The 16740-nt window shown below is 38.8% G+C and overlaps 1 protein-coding gene across 1 annotated transcript; it reads right to left on the bottom strand.

The window, feature by feature from the left end:
* Positions 1-25: 25 nt before the first annotated feature.
* On the bottom strand, positions 26-15574 carry LOC6043123 (60S ribosomal protein L31). Its single transcript, XM_001855893.2, has 3 exons — positions 15465-15574; positions 14908-15146; positions 26-287 (listed from the first exon to the last, which is right to left on the bottom strand). The coding sequence occupies exons 2-3, from the start codon at positions 15129-15131 to the stop codon at positions 137-139; spliced, it is 375 nt and encodes a 124-aa protein (XP_001855939.1). The 5' UTR covers positions 15132-15146; positions 15465-15574; the 3' UTR covers positions 26-136.
* Between the last annotated feature and the right edge of the window lie 1166 nt (positions 15575-16740).

Below are 16740 nucleotides of genomic sequence, written 5' to 3'. Positions count from 1 at the left end.
AATTTCGGATTCAAATGCAAACTTGTTTTGTTTTGTCCACCTGGGCTCTTTTTATATTTTTCACAAACTTCACATTCCTCCGACTCGCGCGTTCATATTACTTAGTTAAGGTAAGGTAGACGAACGAAGACGACGCTTAATCCTCGGTCGATTCGACGTTCTCCGTCTGCAGCTCCTTGAACGTGGGCACCGGCACGTACGTGACCAGCGTGTACAGCTTGTTGGGCGAGTCCTCGTCGTCGTTGCGGCGGCGCGACAGGCGCACGCGGATGCGGAAGGGTGGGTTGCTGGAAAATTGAGAGGGAATCGTTAGTGTGGATTGCGCAATGAGAAAGGAAACAAGAATTTAAAGATCGCCAAATTAGGTGGAATTTGGATTTCTCGATAAATGGAAAAAAAATGGAGACTAGGTGTTTCAGAAGGGCTGTTGTAAATGAGAAGGGGTAAAGGACGTATTAGACTATGACAAACAACAAATCGTCGAACACAAAAAAAATGCGAGTTTGTTTGCCATAGTCTAATATCTCCTTAACTCTTGGTTCAATTGAACAGTTCTATCAGATTTCGGTCATTCGATTTTTTTTTGTATTTTTTGATCCGGCTGAAACTTTTTTAGTGCCTTCGGTATGCCCAAAGAAGCCATTTTGCATCATAAGTTTGTCCATATAATTTTCCATACAAATTTGGCAGCTGTCCATACAAAAATGATATTTAAAAATTTAAAAAGTCTGTATCTTTTGAAAAAAAATTTGATCGATTTGGTGTCTTCGGCAAAGTTGTTGGTATGGATATGGACTACACTGAAAAAAAAATGATACACAGTAAAAAAATATTTTATGATTTTTAATTTCACTTTTTGTCACCAAAAACCTGATTTGCAAAAAAAAAAAACACTATTTTCTTGTTTTCTGATATGTTTTAGGGGACATAAATGCCAACTTTTTAGAAATTTCCAGAACGGGCAAAAAATCTTCAACCGAGTTAAGAATGTTTTAATTAATACTGATTTTTTCGAAAAATCGAATTATTGGTCGCAAAAAATTTTCAACTTCACGATGTAAAATCAAATTTTGAATCCAAAAGTTCTTTAGTAAAATTTTGATAAAGTGCAAACGTTTTCAAGTTATAGCCATTTTAAGGTAACTTTTTTAAAAAATATTCGCAGTTATTCAGTTTTTAAAATCAGTGGGAAAACAGGCCCACCCTTTTCTTTTTTTCGAAAAGCTGAGAAAATTCTCTATAGTTTGCTTTTATGAACTTTGTTGATACGACCTTTAGTTGCTGAGATATTGTCATGCTAAGAATTTCTAAGGAAAATTGATGTTCTAATGTCGATATCTCAACAACTAATGGTCCGATGTCGGTCATCTCGCGTGCTTAGATGTTTTTGACGGATGGAGATGGAGGGGAATAAAAAGCGGAAGAAGTCCAGCGAGGTCGCTGGAATCGTCATCGAAGGAGAAAAAGTTGAGAAGGCCCTGCTCAACAGTGAAACCGGAGTACAAGCTGACCCGGAGCGGAATAAAAGTGACGTGTTTTTCCGTGGAGGAATTTAACACCGTTCGAGAGCTGCTGCTTCAGTACAAAGTGCAATTCTACACGCACGATCGACGAAGCGAACGATCCCACCGGGTCGTTCTGCGAGGACTCCCAGAAGTGGATGTGGAGATTATCAAGGATCGACTCAAGGAGGATCATAACCTTGATGTTTTGGATATGAAGGCCATCAAGCCGAAACCGCCAGCATGGAAGAAGGACAAACAGAGTCCGGTGGTACCGTCGTTCCCCGCGGCGGATTTCTCTCCACTGCCGATTCCGGTCCCGATCCCGGATACGCTGAAGAAAACAGACCCACAATCCACAGCTGATGCAGGAAGCAACCAAGAAAACACTGCCCCTGGTGCCGGTGGCCAACCCACAGCACGGAGGATCTGTGGAAGGTGTTGTACGAGTTTACCGCGCGACTGAGAAGTTGCAAGACCCGCTCGGACCAGGAAAGGATGGTCGGCACCATGTCCCGCAAGTTCGGTGCGGATTAACTCCTGCCGTAGTGTTTTTTTTTTTCATCTTTTATTTTTTTATGGATTTGATCCCCGGTCCTAACCAGGTCTTGGTACCGAAGAGGAGCTAATAAAAATAAATTAGAGAATAAAAAAATGGTCCGATGTGTTAAAATATGAAACATTCGTGAAATTTTCCGATCTTTTCGAAAACAATATTTTCTTTATTTTTTTTATCAAGACTAACCCTTCAAAAGAGTAAATAAATAATATCGCTAATTTTTGCGACCAATAATTCGATTTTTCGAAAAAAAAGTTCAAGATGGTATGTCAGAGACATAACCGAAAGACATAGGACCAAACAATTTGAATGTGTTTTTGGATTGCTAGTGAAATCTGAAATAAGATTATTTTATTTTCTTTCATAGATTTGTCGGCAAAATTGTCATAAATGTTCTCCCAAGGTGAACCTTCCATGAGGGCACCGGCCACTCCAGGTTGTGGCCACTACTGTCAGAATGTCAATTTTCATGTACAGTATCAAAAACCATGAATTTTGATACCAATATTGCCACAACTCGTATGGTTCTGTAAAAAGTCCTCCGGGCCCCGGGGAACCTTCTTTGAGGGCACCGGCCACTCCAGGTTGTGGCCACTACTGTCGAAATGGCCATTATTATGTTCAGTATCAAAAACCACGAATTTTGATACCCATATTGCCACAACTCGTATGTTTCTGTAAATGTCCCCCCAGGCCTCGGGGGAACCTTCTTCGTGGGCACCGGTCACTCCAGGCCATTTTTCATGAGAACCGCCGCATCATAGCGACTTCCACGCCGTCCGCTTCGCTCGAATTTCCTCCTTCTGCTGCCGGTGGTTCTTCCTTCTGGTTGCTGGCCCTCTTCTTCTATTGGCCGCTGCTGCTGCTGCTCCGCGCCGGCCCGACGTGCACAGTTCGAGTGCTCGTTCCAAAGTGACTTGCTTTTGCGAAATTTTCAGCTTAAATAGCGGCACAGCCGGAGAACGGCACAAAAGGGCGCGGTCTCGAATGCATACGCTCGCTCTGATTGGTCATCTGTCCGATTTGTACTGAAAAATTACTCATTTTGATTGCATGTTTTAAGTGCTTTAACTATGTTTAGTCAGACTATCCATGTAGTTAAACAATAGCTGAAGTCTTCCTCTTTCGATTGGTGGTCCAACCATCTGGATTGATTCACAGGGAAAAAAGATATAAGCGTTCAAAATGTCCCCTTTTTTAACGCTTAAATGTGACGCTTTGGATCGAATTTCTGAACTGGCCCCCCAATATAGTAAGTAGAGACATAGTCCTATGTCAAAAAATCAGTATTAATTAAAAAAAATTCTTAACTCGGTCGAAGATTTTTTGCCCGTTCTGGAAATTTCTGAAAAGTTGGCATTTGATGTCCCCTAAAACATACACTCAAACCCCGATAGTTTGACACCAACTGTTGTCAAACGAACGGGGTCACTTTTTAGTTTGACACCCCTTTTATACACGGAGTTCACACACACTACCAAACGTTTGTTTTGATAGTGTGCGTAAGCGCCGTGGTAAAAGTGACAGTTCGTCACTTTTTAGTTTGACTTTGACCAACCAACGGGGTACAAACTAAAAAAGTGTCAAACGAAAAAGTTACAATGTTGTTTTGCAAATCAAGTTTTAGTGACAAAAAATTAAATTAAAAATAGCCAAACAAAATTTTACCGTGTATCATTTTTTTTCAGTGTAGTCCAGTGTAGTCCTTATCCCCCTTCTTCAAAATCGGTCCGAAAAATCGAGAAGCAAAAAAAATATTTTTTAAAAAAACTTCAAAATTTTAGAGGAAATTGAAGTCTACCCAACTGAAAACCATTAGATGCATTTTCTGCGTTTAAAACCATATTTAGGATGTCTGTGATCGATCACAAATATTTTTAATTTTTGTGAATTTCCAATGTACAGCGTTCGCATTCGCATTCGCATGGAGATGGTGATCTTAGCGGGTTGCAGACTGGATTTCGTCATGTATGTGTGATGATTGTCCAGCCCAGGTTGCTTAGAAATTGATTAAAGGGAATTAAAACCAATTCCACCAGAACCGGACAGGTAGCACCATGAAAGCCATCCATTGCCGGCCGCTCCCATCTCCACCATTCTCAGGGGCAGGAATAAGGATTAGGAGCACGGGAAATGTTGACGCTTGACTTACTTAGAAAAAGGTAGCGAAACCGCAGGCTCTTTTTCCCAACCCTATTGTGGAATGTGAAATTCCAATGTACAGCACCGCAAAGTCTTTTTTTCGACGAATAAAAAAATCTCTCAATACTTGGATATTTTGAAAACTATTGATTGCAAAACAACTGGGCAGGTGTAAAATACATTTTATAACACTTTTTTTATTCAAATGTTGAGACCGTGGCTTGTTATTTGAATTTTATATATTTTTTATTCTCAAAACCCAAAACTGAAAATGTTTGATTTTTACGTATAAACGCGATTTTGCCTTCCTCACTGAGGTAAGGCTATAATCCTGCTCTGAAAATGAACTTTTGATTAAAAGCTCCTAGACCCACCTTCATGTATACATATCGACTCAGAATCGAAAACTGAACAAATGTATGTGTGTGTGTATATGTGTGTGTGTGTATGTGTGTGTGTATGTGTGTGTATGTATGTATGTGACCAAAATTCTCACTGAGTTTTCTCAGCACTGGCTGAACCGATTTTGACCAAACCAGTTGCATTCGACTTGGTTTAGGGTCCCATACATCGCTATTGAATTGTTTGAAGTTTCGATAAGTAGTTCAAAAGTTATGTATAAAAATGTGTTTTCATAAATATCCGGATCTCAATTATATGAATGTAAACGATGTCCGGATCCATCATCCGACCCATCGTTGGTTAGGTAATTGAAAGGGCTTTCCAATGAGTCCAAAACATTGAAGATCTGGCAACCCTGTCTCGAGTTATTACCACATAAGTGATATTTATGCACTTTTTTGAAGCCGGATCCCACTTAAATGTATGTAAACTATGTCCGGATCCATCATCCGACCCATCGTTGGTTAGGCAATTGAAAGGCCTTTTCAATGAGTCCAAAACATTGCAGATCTGGCAACCCTGTCTCGAGTTATTACCACATAAGTGATATTTATGCACTTTTTTGAAGCCGGATCCCACTTAAATGTATGTAAACTATGTCCGGATCCATCATCCGACCCATCTTAGGTTAGGCAATTTAAAGGGCTTTCCAATGAGTCCAAAACATTGAAGATCTGGCAACCCTGTCTCGAGTTATTACCACTTCAGTGAAATTTATGTACTTTTTTGAATCTGGATCTCACTTAAATGTATGTAAACGATGTCCGGATCCATCATCCGACCTATCGTTGGTTAGATAATTGAAAGGGCTTTCCAATGAGTCAAAAACATTGAAGATCTGGCAACCCTGTCTCGTGTTATTACCACTTCAGTGAAATTTATGTACTTTTTGAAGCCGGATCTCACTTAAATGTATGTAAACTATGTCCGGATCCATCATCCGACCCATCGTTGGTTAGGCAATTGAAAGGGCTTTCCAAAGAGTCCAAATCATTGAAGATCTGGCAACCCTGTCTCGAGTTATTACCACATAAGTGATATTTATGTACTTTTTTGAAGCCGGATCTCACTTAAATGTATGTAAACGATGTCCGGATCCATCATCCGACCTATCGTTGGTTAGATAATTGAAAGGGCTTTCCAATGAGTCAAAAACATTGAAGATCTGGCAACCCTGTCTCGTGTTATTACCACTTCAGTGAAATTTATGTACTTTTTGAAGCCGGATCTCACTTAAATGTATGTAAACTATGTCCGGATCCATCATCCGACCCATCGTTGGTTAGGCAATTGAAAGGGCTTTCCAAAGAGTCCAAATCATTGAAGATCTGGCAACCCTGTCTCGAGTTATTACCACATAAGTGATATTTATGTACTTTTTTGAAGCCGGATCTCACTTAAATGTATGTAAACGATGTCCGGATCCATCATCCGACCTATCGTTGGTTAGATAATTGAAAGGGCTTTCCAATGAGTCAAAAACATTGAAGATCTGGCAACCCTGTCTCGTGTTATTACCACTTCAGTGAAATTTATGTACTTTTTGAAGCCGGATCTCACTTAAATGTATGTAAACTATGTCCGGATCCATCATCCGACCCATCGTTGGTTAGGCAATTGAAAGGGCTTTCCAAAGAGTCCAAATCATTGAAGATCTGGCAACCCTGTCTCGAGTTATTACCACATAAGTGATATTTATGTACTTTTTTGAAGCCGGATCTCACTTAAATGTATGTAAACGATGTCCGGATCCATCATCCGACCTATCGTTGGTTAGATAATTGAAAGGGCTTTCCAATGAGTTAAAAACATTGAAGATCTGGCAACCCTGTCTCGAGTTATTACCACATAAGTGATATTTATGCACTTTTTTGAAGCCGGATCCCACTTAAATGTATGTAAACTATGTCCGGATCCATCATCCGACCCATCGTTGGTTAGGCAATTGAAAGGCCTTTTCAATGAGTCCAAAACATTGAAGATCTGGCAACCCTGTCTCGAGTTATTACCACATAAGTGATATTTATGCACTTTTTTGAAGCCGGATCCCACTTAAATGTATGTAAACTATGTCCGGATCCATCATCCGACCCATCTTAGGTTAGGCAATTTAAAGGGCTTTCCAATGAGTCCAAAACATTGAAGATCTGGCAACCCTGTCTCGAGTTATTACCACTTCAGTGAAATTTATGTACTTTTTTGAATCTGGATCTCACTTAAATGTATGTAAACGATGTCCGGATCCATCATCCGACCTATCGTTGGTTAGATAATTGAAAGGGCTTTCCAATGAGTCAAAAACATTGAAGATCTGGCAACCCTGTCTCGTGTTATTACCACTTCAGTGAAATTTATGTACTTTTTGAAGCCGGATCTCACTTAAATGTATGTAAACTATGTCCGGATCCATCATCCGACCCATCGTTGGTTAGGCAATTGAAAGGGCTTTCCAAAGAGTCCAAATCATTGAAGATCTGGCAACCCTGTCTCGAGTTATTACCACATAAGTGATATTTATGTACTTTTTTGAAGCCGGATCTCACTTAAATGTATGTAAACGATGTCCGGATCCATCATCCGACCTATCGTTGGTTAGATAATTGAAAGGGCTTTCCAATGAGTCAAAAACATTGAAGATCTGGCAACCCTGTCTCGTGTTATTACCACTTCAGTGAAATTTATGTACTTTTTGAAGCCGGATCTCACTTAAATGTATGTAAACTATGTCCGGATCCATCATCCGACCCATCGTTGGTTAGGCAATTGAAAGGGCTTTCCAAAGAGTCCAAATCATTGAAGATCTGGCAACCCTGTCTCGAGTTATTACCACATAAGTGATATTTATGTACTTTTTTGAAGCCGGATCTCACTTAAATGTATGTAAACGATGTCCGGATCCATCATCCGACCTATCGTTGGTTAGATAATTGAAAGGGCTTTCCAATGAGTCAAAAACATTGAAGATCTGGCAACCCTGTCTCGTGTTATTACCACTTCAGTGAAATTTATGTACTTTTTGAAGCCGGATCTCACTTAAATGTATGTAAACTATGTCCGGATCCATCATCCGACCCATCGTTGGTTAGGCAATTGAAAGGGCTTTCCAAAGAGTCCAAATCATTGAAGATCTGGCAACCCTGTCTCGAGTTATTACCACATAAGTGATATTTATGTACTTTTTTGAAGCCGGATCTCACTTAAATGTATGTAAACGATGTCCGGATCCATCATCCGACCTATCGTTGGTTAGATAATTGAAAGGGCTTTCCAATGAGTCAAAAACATTGAAGATCTGGCAACCCTGTCTCGTGTTATTACCACTTCAGTGAAATTTATGTACTTTTTGAAGCCGGATCTCACTTAAATGTATGTAAACTATGTCCGGATCCATCATCCGACCCATCGTTGGTTAGGCAATTGAAAGGGCTTTCCAAAGAGTCCAAATCATTGAAGATCTGGCAACCCTGTCTCGAGTTATTACCACATAAGTGATATTTATGTACTTTTTTGAAGCCGGATCTCACTTAAATGTATGTAAACGATGTCCGGATCCATCATCCGACCTATCGTTGGTTAGATAATTGAAAGGGCTTTCCAATGAGTCAAAAACATTGAAGATCTGGCAACCCTGTCTCGTGTTATTACCACTTCAGTGAAATTTATGTACTTTTTGAAGCCGGATCTCACTTAAATGTATGTAAACTATGTCCGGATCCATCATCCGACCCATCGTTGGTTAGGCAATTGAAAGGGCTTTCCAAAGAGTCCAAATCATTGAAGATCTGGCAACCCTGTCTCGAGTTATTACCACATAAGTGATATTTATGTACTTTTTTGAAGCCGGATCTCACTTAAATGTATGTAAACGATGTCCGGATCCATCATCCGACCTATCGTTGGTTAGATAATTGAAAGGGCTTTCCAATGAGTTAAAAACATTGAAGATCTGGCAACCCTGTCTCGAGTTATTACCACATAAGTGATATTTATGCACTTTTTTGAAGCCGGATCCCACTTAAATGTATGTAAACTATGTCCGGATCCATCATCCGACCCATCGTTGGTTAGGCAATTGAAAGGCCTTTTCAATGAGTCCAAAACATTGAAGATCTGGCAACCCTGTCTCGAGTTATTACCACATAAGTGATATTTATGCACTTTTTTGAAGCCGGATCCCACTTAAATGTATGTAAACTATGTCCGGATCCATCATCCGACCCATCTTAGGTTAGGCAATTTAAAGGGCTTTCCAATGAGTCCAAAACATTGAAGATCTGGCAACCCTGTCTCGAGTTATTACCACTTCAGTGAAATTTATGTACTTTTTTGAATCTGGATCTCACTTAAATGTATGTAAACGATGTCCGGATCCATCATCCGACCTATCGTTGGTTAGATAATTGAAAGGGCTTTCCAATGAGTCAAAAACATTGAAGATCTGGCAACCCTGTCTCGTGTTATTACCACTTCAGTGAAATTTATGTACTTTTTGAAGCCGGATCTCACTTAAATGTATGTAAACTATGTCCGGATCCATCATCCGACCCATCGTTGGTTAGGCAATTGAAAGGGCTTTCCAAAGAGTCCAAATCATTGAAGATCTGGCAACCCTGTCTCGAGTTATTACCACATAAGTGATATTTATGTACTTTTTTGAAGCCGGATCTCACTTAAATGTATGTAAACGATGTCCGGATCCATCATCCGACCTATCGTTGGTTAGATAATTGAAAGGGCTTTCCAATGAGTCAAAAACATTGAAGATCTGGCAACCCTGTCTCGTGTTATTACCACTTCAGTGAAATTTATGTACTTTTTGAAGCCGGATCTCACTTAAATGTATGTAAACTATGTCCGGATCCATCATCCGACCCATCGTTGGTTAGGCAATTGAAAGGGCTTTCCAAAGAGTCCAAATCATTGAAGATCTGGCAACCCTGTCTCGAGTTATTACCACATAAGTGATATTTATGTACTTTTTTGAAGCCGGATCTCACTTAAATGTATGTAAACGATGTCCGGATCCATCATCCGACCTATCGTTGGTTAGATAATTGAAAGGGCTTTCCAATGAGTCAAAAACATTGAAGATCTGTAGGGTTAGTGAAATTTCACGATTTCGCGGACAGCGTGAAATCCGTGAAATTTGGCTTTTCCCGCGAAATCCCGTGAAATGTTATGTTTGTGTGAAAATGTAACGATTTTTCTCAAAATAATTAATTAAGCTCAAAAAGGAATAAAAATAATCTTATGAACTACTGTAGAATTAAGCGAGTGAATATCCTGGTTTAATAGAGCACCGGATTCAGGTGATAGAAATGACAGTTCTCCCATAAGTAGAGTTATTTAAATTTCACGATTTCGTGGACAGCGTGAAATTCGCGAAATTTGGCTTTTTCCGCGAAATCCCTTGAAATTTTATGTTCAATTACTTATATAGGGTTAGTGAGTTTTGACGATTCCGCGATTCCGGATTCTTCAAATTTATCAATTTTCTCAAATCACTTTTTTCCAAATGACTTCATAATAAATATTTCAACCATAAAGACTATTTAAGTAAATTTTATTAGTCTTCGTTTGATAAGCTTGATATGAACCATTTGAAGAATTATTAAAATTTTCAGTTTCTATAGAAACTTACTAAATTTAGTAATATTTTAATTCGCTGTAGTACAAATTTTACTGCTATTTTATTTTAAATGTATGATTTCAAAAGAAATTAAAAGAATCAAGCTTTGTTTTATTTAAAATAAAATGAAGAGTATTTTTAATCTTTGAAATCACCTTTTTAAAACATTTCAGATTTTTTTCTGAGTCCTGTTTTATTTTTAAAATATTTGATTGTTTGTGTGAATAATTCCCTTGAAAGTTAAAAAATACAATTTTTTTGTTTTCTGTTCTTATTTTGAATAAAAAATTCGATTTCGTAACAATTTATAATATTTCTGCCTATGGATTTTAAATTTAGTTTTTTAAAAAGAGAGATGAAAACCTTAACAATTATTTTGAAAGGTCTAAATGTTGAAGAAAATTTAAACTATCTATATGAGCATGAGAAATTTCGACGGTTTTGTTCGAACGCGAATCAATTCAACACGGAACGTTGGATCGAGATGCTTTTTGTAGCGTTGGGTTCGTATAAGTCCAAGGAAGGTTCTTACGCCAAAAAGTTACAACTTTGGCCACTCTGGAACCGATTCCGGAAAATCTGCAGATTGTATGGGAAAAGTTACGTAAAAAAAAAATTTGATCACAGGAGGCTGAATTAGCAAACAAGCAAGAAACGTCAGGAAAACTAAAAAGGGCAGAACGAAGTTTGTCGGGTAAGGCTTGTTTTACATATTTTGGATGGACAAGATTGTTGAATCTTGCTTTGATATGAAATTCAATAAAATTTAAACTGATAAAACAGGAGCAAATCAGCGAAAGCTTTTTAACCTTTTTTAGTTGAATATTAAAAAAGCAATTCAATAAATGAGAATACGCATGCCTTACATTTTGCTTCAAAATATAAATTGAGCCCATCCGTAAACCAGACGCTTTGTTTTGATAATTAGGAGATTTTTTTTGTCACGTTCACGTCAGTTTATTGAAGAATAATAGATAATAAAGCATAAAAAGTAGTTTCTGTGATTTAAACATAAGATTTTCAGAGTTATTTTAACATTTTTCACGTTCCGCGAAATTTGCGTGAAATTCGGTGTTTTGAAATTGAGGTCCCCGTGAAATTTTCTATTTTCGAGCGTGAAAAATCACTAAGCCTAAAGATCTGGCAACCCTGTCTCGTGTTATTACCACTTCAGTGAAATTTATGTACTTTTTGAAGCCGGATCTCACTTAAATGTATGTAAACTATGTCCGGATCCATCATCCGACCCATCGTTGGTTAGGCAATTGAAAGGGCTTTCCAAAGAGTCCAAATCATTGAAGATCTGGCAACCCTGTCTCGAGTTATTACCACATAAGTGATATTTATGTACTTTTTTGAAGCCGGATCTCACTTAAATGTATGTAAACGATGTCCGGATCCATCATCCGACCTATCGTTGGTTAGATAATTGAAAGGGCTTTCCAATGAGTTAAAAACATTGAAGATCTGGCAACCCTGTCTCGAGTTATTACCACATAAGTGATATTTATGTACTTTTTTGAAGCCGGATCTCACTTAAATGTATGTAAACGATGTCCGGATCCATCATCCGACCTATCGTTGGTTAGATAATTGAAAGGGCTTTCCAATGAGTCAAAAACATTGAAGATCTGGCAACCCTGTCTCGTGTTATTACCACTTCAGTGAAATTTATGTACTTTTTGAAGCCGGATCTCACTTAAATGTATGTAAACTATGTCCGGATCCATCATCCGACCCATCGTTGGTTAGATAATTGAAAGGGCTTTCCAATGAGTCAAAAACATTGAAGATCTGACAACCCTGTCTCGAGTTATTACCACATAAGTTATATCTGTGTTCTTTTTTTCTGGATCTAAAAAAATGCTGAAATGTGTGTCCAAACCACTCATATTACCCATTTTTGGTAAAAAGTGAGGAAGGCATCAACCACATAGGTGGATTAAGTTAGTTTTTATCCTTAACAGTGCTCAAACTGTATGGGAGCTGTGATTCCTAACATCGTTTGAACAACAAAGAACCTATCGGAAAAAACGTCGTCAAATTTCTGAATTCGGAAGTTGATTTTTCGAATGATTCCTTTCTTGAGTAAAAAAAAATACAAAACAAGGACCAGGTTAGTATGATTCACATGACCAATATATGACGAAGAACTTTGTAAAATGCTTTGAAATTGAACATTTTAAATTCAATTTCAATTATCTACATGGTTTTTGGACAATCCCTAATTTACAAAAACCATGAACATTGATAGCTATATTGGTTATGTTTAAGTCCTGTGATCGGAAAATTGTGGGTGCTCCACTTCTTTCCTAACACGGCTTCAACTGCTCCTTGTTCTCCAGGTCACCGGCCACTTCTGTCCCTTTGCGCAGTTTACGCGCTTCGCCTTCTGCTGCACCTAGTGTTGAAACTTTCACTCAACACTATCTTGCTGGTTTGCAAACCCCTTCCCTAACAGGGACGTAAACTTCAAGTATCTGAATGGAAATCGTCAGATAACACGGTACACTTTTCGTATTTCTGGATTCACTGCTGCCATAGGGTTCGATCCGTGGCCTCGTGGGCTCCAGGCTCCTCTTGGCGCTCGTCTTTTTGTACCTGCCCTTGAAGTATCAGTTTCTGATTCCATGGCCCAGATGTAAGCAGTTCCTGCACTGGGTCACGTTCGGCCGCTTGTTCTGGTAGGCCCCCCCACATATAACCACTGACGAACTGACGTGCCACCCCATACATATTTTTGAGAAAATTCTGACCGCAAAATTCTCCGGCGAACACCAACTCCATCTACCTTCAGGTTCGCTGAACTAATTCTTTCTCCCACACGTGTTATTGATATTGTGACTATGCTTCAATTTGAAATCTGCGTCGTTTCAAAAAAATATGCGCTCAGAACGATTTTGGAGCGCGCTGTTCGTTTCGGCGAAAGCGTGTGTCAGTTTATGCTGACTTCTACAATACATTGCATGTAAACATTGGCGCGAAGCGAGAAAAGAGAGCTAGTGAAGAGAGGGAAGAGAAAAAAATCGGTTGACAGATTGTTCGCTAGAAGCAAAAATGCCAAACAAGAAGAAGACAATTGCGGTCAAAAGTGGTTCGCTCGTGGCACGTCAGTTCGTCAGTGATATAACGCTCATGGTCATGATGTTACTCAGCTTATGTTACATAGTTCAAAAATGCAGAGATTCTTCAAGCAAAATGAGCACTTCCCTAACACTGACAAAGAAGGTCAAGTCAAGTCACTTCCCAAACACAGATGTGAACTCCAAGTACCGTCGAGCGGGGCGAATTGGGACAGCTGTTTTGACCATGTTGGGGCACAATATTTTAATTTTTGTGACTAGCTTCGGTGAGAACAGACTCAGGTAGAGGTGGGCAAAACCGCTCTTTTTTAGGAGCCGCTCATTTTCGTTCGCTCTTAAAAAAGAGCCGCTCTTTGAACCGGCTCTTTCGCTCTTTTTTCAAAATTTAAATGAATACGTTTTTTTTTTCAAGAATCGTATGATTTTATAAGTTATTTCACATTGGAATTATATAAATTTGGCCATACCAAATATTTTTTGAAGTTTATGTCCCTCAACTCTGGCCAAAGTCGCAAAAAAGATAATAGCAAGACATTTTAATGAAAAAAGAGTTTAAAAATGCATTTTGCACATCCCCATTAGTTTCATTAGTTTTCAAAATATCGAAGTATTGATGAACTTTTTTTAAACCGAAATGCTTTTTAATTTGTTTTCAGTGGATAAGATTTCTATTTTCATTAAAATTTGAACGTTTTTTACTTTAATGAACTATCAGTTGCACACTGAAAAGTTTATTTAATTTTGTTTAGAAAATCATATACTTTTGGGATTAATTTTTATAAGCATTGACATTTTTGAAATTGCATTTTCAATTCTCAAAAACAAATTTAATGTTACATTTTTCGGAAATACAATAAATTATATTTATAACAAAAATCATGCCATATTGAAACGGTTCTTTCACAAAACCGGAGTTTAAAAAAGAACCGCGGTTCTTTTTTTGTGAGCCACGGTTCGTTCACTCTTTTCAGTGAACCGGCTCTTTGAGCGGTTCGCTCTTTTTTTGCCCACCTCTAGACTCAGGCAAACCAAATGCGTACCTACATCTATTTTTCCTAATTCAAAACCTTCAAACGCTCTAAAATCTGGTGTCCTTGTTCAGGCTGTAGCCTAAATTCGCCACAGTTGACGGTATTTTTATATCCCATGAGATTTTCGACATTTTCGCGAGCTTAGCAATTTCGATGTTGATTTGAGTACAATTATCTAAATCTGTTATCAGCACAGCTGGAAATGTGCTTTGCACGTGGAAGAATTGTAATAAATAATTTTAAGACCAGAATAATATTTTGCTTAATTTTGCAGCACAGAACTACAACTTTAGAAGACTCCTAGAATTCCGTGCTAAAACATGATCTTATGAAATTGAAAACAACTGTTGATTTGCCCTGTTTGGAGGCTTAGCTTTTTCCTTACGGCTTAAATTGCTGCAACTTGTCTGTTCAGAAACACTTCCCAAATTTCCCTAATCAAAAAATGTAAACAATGCAACTCGATCCCAACTTTGCCTTTGCCACCTGATCTCTATCAGACAATCCCCATCCAAAATCACCTAAAAACAGATTGAACCTTCTTAGTCCAGCTACTCACCGGATTCCGCGGTGCCACAGGGCCTTGTTCAGGCGGGTGTCGATCCGGACGTCGTTGGTGCCCATCTCCTTCTCGGCGAACTTGCGCACGATCTTGACGGCGCGCGGGGCACGCTTCTTGTAGCCGACCTTGTGCAGCCGCCGGTTCAGGTTGATGGTGCACTCGCGGGTCACCACTTCGTTGATGGCGGACTTTGCCTTCTTCTCGGTCTTGGTTTTGGCCATTGTGCCTTAATTAAACTAAAAAAGAGTGAATAAAACGAAGTTAAGAAACCGAGCTTATTCTGCTCATCTATCCGGAGCTCCGGAACAGCCAGGCGCGGGAAACAAAAGCGGTTCCTTGGCGGCACACAGCACCACGGTGGGTTGACCGCACAGCACTTTGACAGCTCGACAAAACAAGCCGCGGCACGAATGTACACAAAACTTTCGCAAACAGTTTTGGGCCACTTTTTCAACGGAGAGTACCGCAAATCCGATATCCACCGGCGCGCCAAGGGTTCCGCTTTCGTTTTACACTGATTTGCCACCGATTCACCATTAATTTCGGCCACTTACAGGTTTTAAACTTTTAATTATTTGAAATGTGTTCCTGAGCAGTCAGAGATGCCGGAAACGAAAGAACGCAAACTTGGAGTTTTGACAGCGAGCAAAGCTGTCAGGTGCGAGTGCACGCTCATTCGAAACAGCTCATTTCTGTTTTGTTTTCACTGAAATTCAGTCAAAGTCGAACCTGCTCATGAATTCACTTAAAAAGCTTTCCTTAATGATATTGTCGGCAAATTTGATCAGATTTGAAGCAAAATGTGTATATATTTTCATGAAAAACTAATTACTGCGCTAACGAAATGTGAGTGAACGTAAATCTAGAATGACCCATTCCAGGTAAGCGTGCATGACGTCGGAAAAACGCAAACGCAAACTTCTGGTTTGCGTCTCTGCTAAGTAGTGTCTTGAATAATGCACAGTGGGCAAACTACCGAGAATGTAAATTGTAATATAAATAATTTAAATGCATTTTGTAAAGATAAATATCCCGTTGTTCAACACTTTCGATTAGAACTTGATTAGAACATAATGTTATCGGACCATTTCCAAGTTCCTTGAAATGACGATTGTTGAAAAGTAAAAAAAGTAATCCACTTCTTGGCTTATTGTCAATGGAGTCCTAAAGCTCTACGTAAATGTGTATGAACAACGGTAAAAAAACACGATTAAAACCATTTCTGATCACTTTTTTCATTTTAATGCAAAAAAAATAATAATAATAAGACAACTATGGTTCTTTTTAGAACAAGCTGTCAAGTAGAACCTTTTCTGTCAAGAAAGGCCGCGAAATTGTTTTTAAAAATCCATTTTCAACACTTCCCACTGAGAATTTTGGCTCGAGCCTCGAGTCGATCTGGCTCGAGATCGAGCCTGAATCGAGTCGATCTGGCTCAAGATCGAGCCTGAATCGAGTCGAAGCTCGAGTTAAAATTCTCTGTGGGTGCTGTCGTACAAAGGGTCCTTGTTTATAGGGTTATTGAAATTTCTAGATTTCGCGGACAGCGTGAAATTCGTGAAATTTGAAGATTTCCATGAAATCCCGTGAAATTTATCAATTTTATCAAGTAATTTTTAGGTAAATTTTAATAGTTTTCAATTGAAAAGTGTGATACTAACTATTTGATGAATTGGGTCCTAAAACGAAGCTTTGATTGCTGATATTATTGTTTACAGCGATAAACCTTATTTTTCTGAGTACAATAACCCTTTGTACGACCACAAAGAGTTTAAAATGGATATTTAAATCAATTTTGAAAAATTAATCTCGCGGTCCTTCTTGACAGAA

The sequence above is a fragment of the Culex quinquefasciatus genome, chromosome 2 (genome assembly GCF_015732765.1).
Source record: "Culex quinquefasciatus strain JHB chromosome 2, VPISU_Cqui_1.0_pri_paternal, whole genome shotgun sequence".
Classification (NCBI taxonomy): Eukaryota; Metazoa; Arthropoda; class Insecta; order Diptera; family Culicidae; genus Culex; species Culex quinquefasciatus.
Note: the sequence above shows the minus strand (reverse complement) of the source record. Positions and strands in the feature narration are given on the sequence as shown.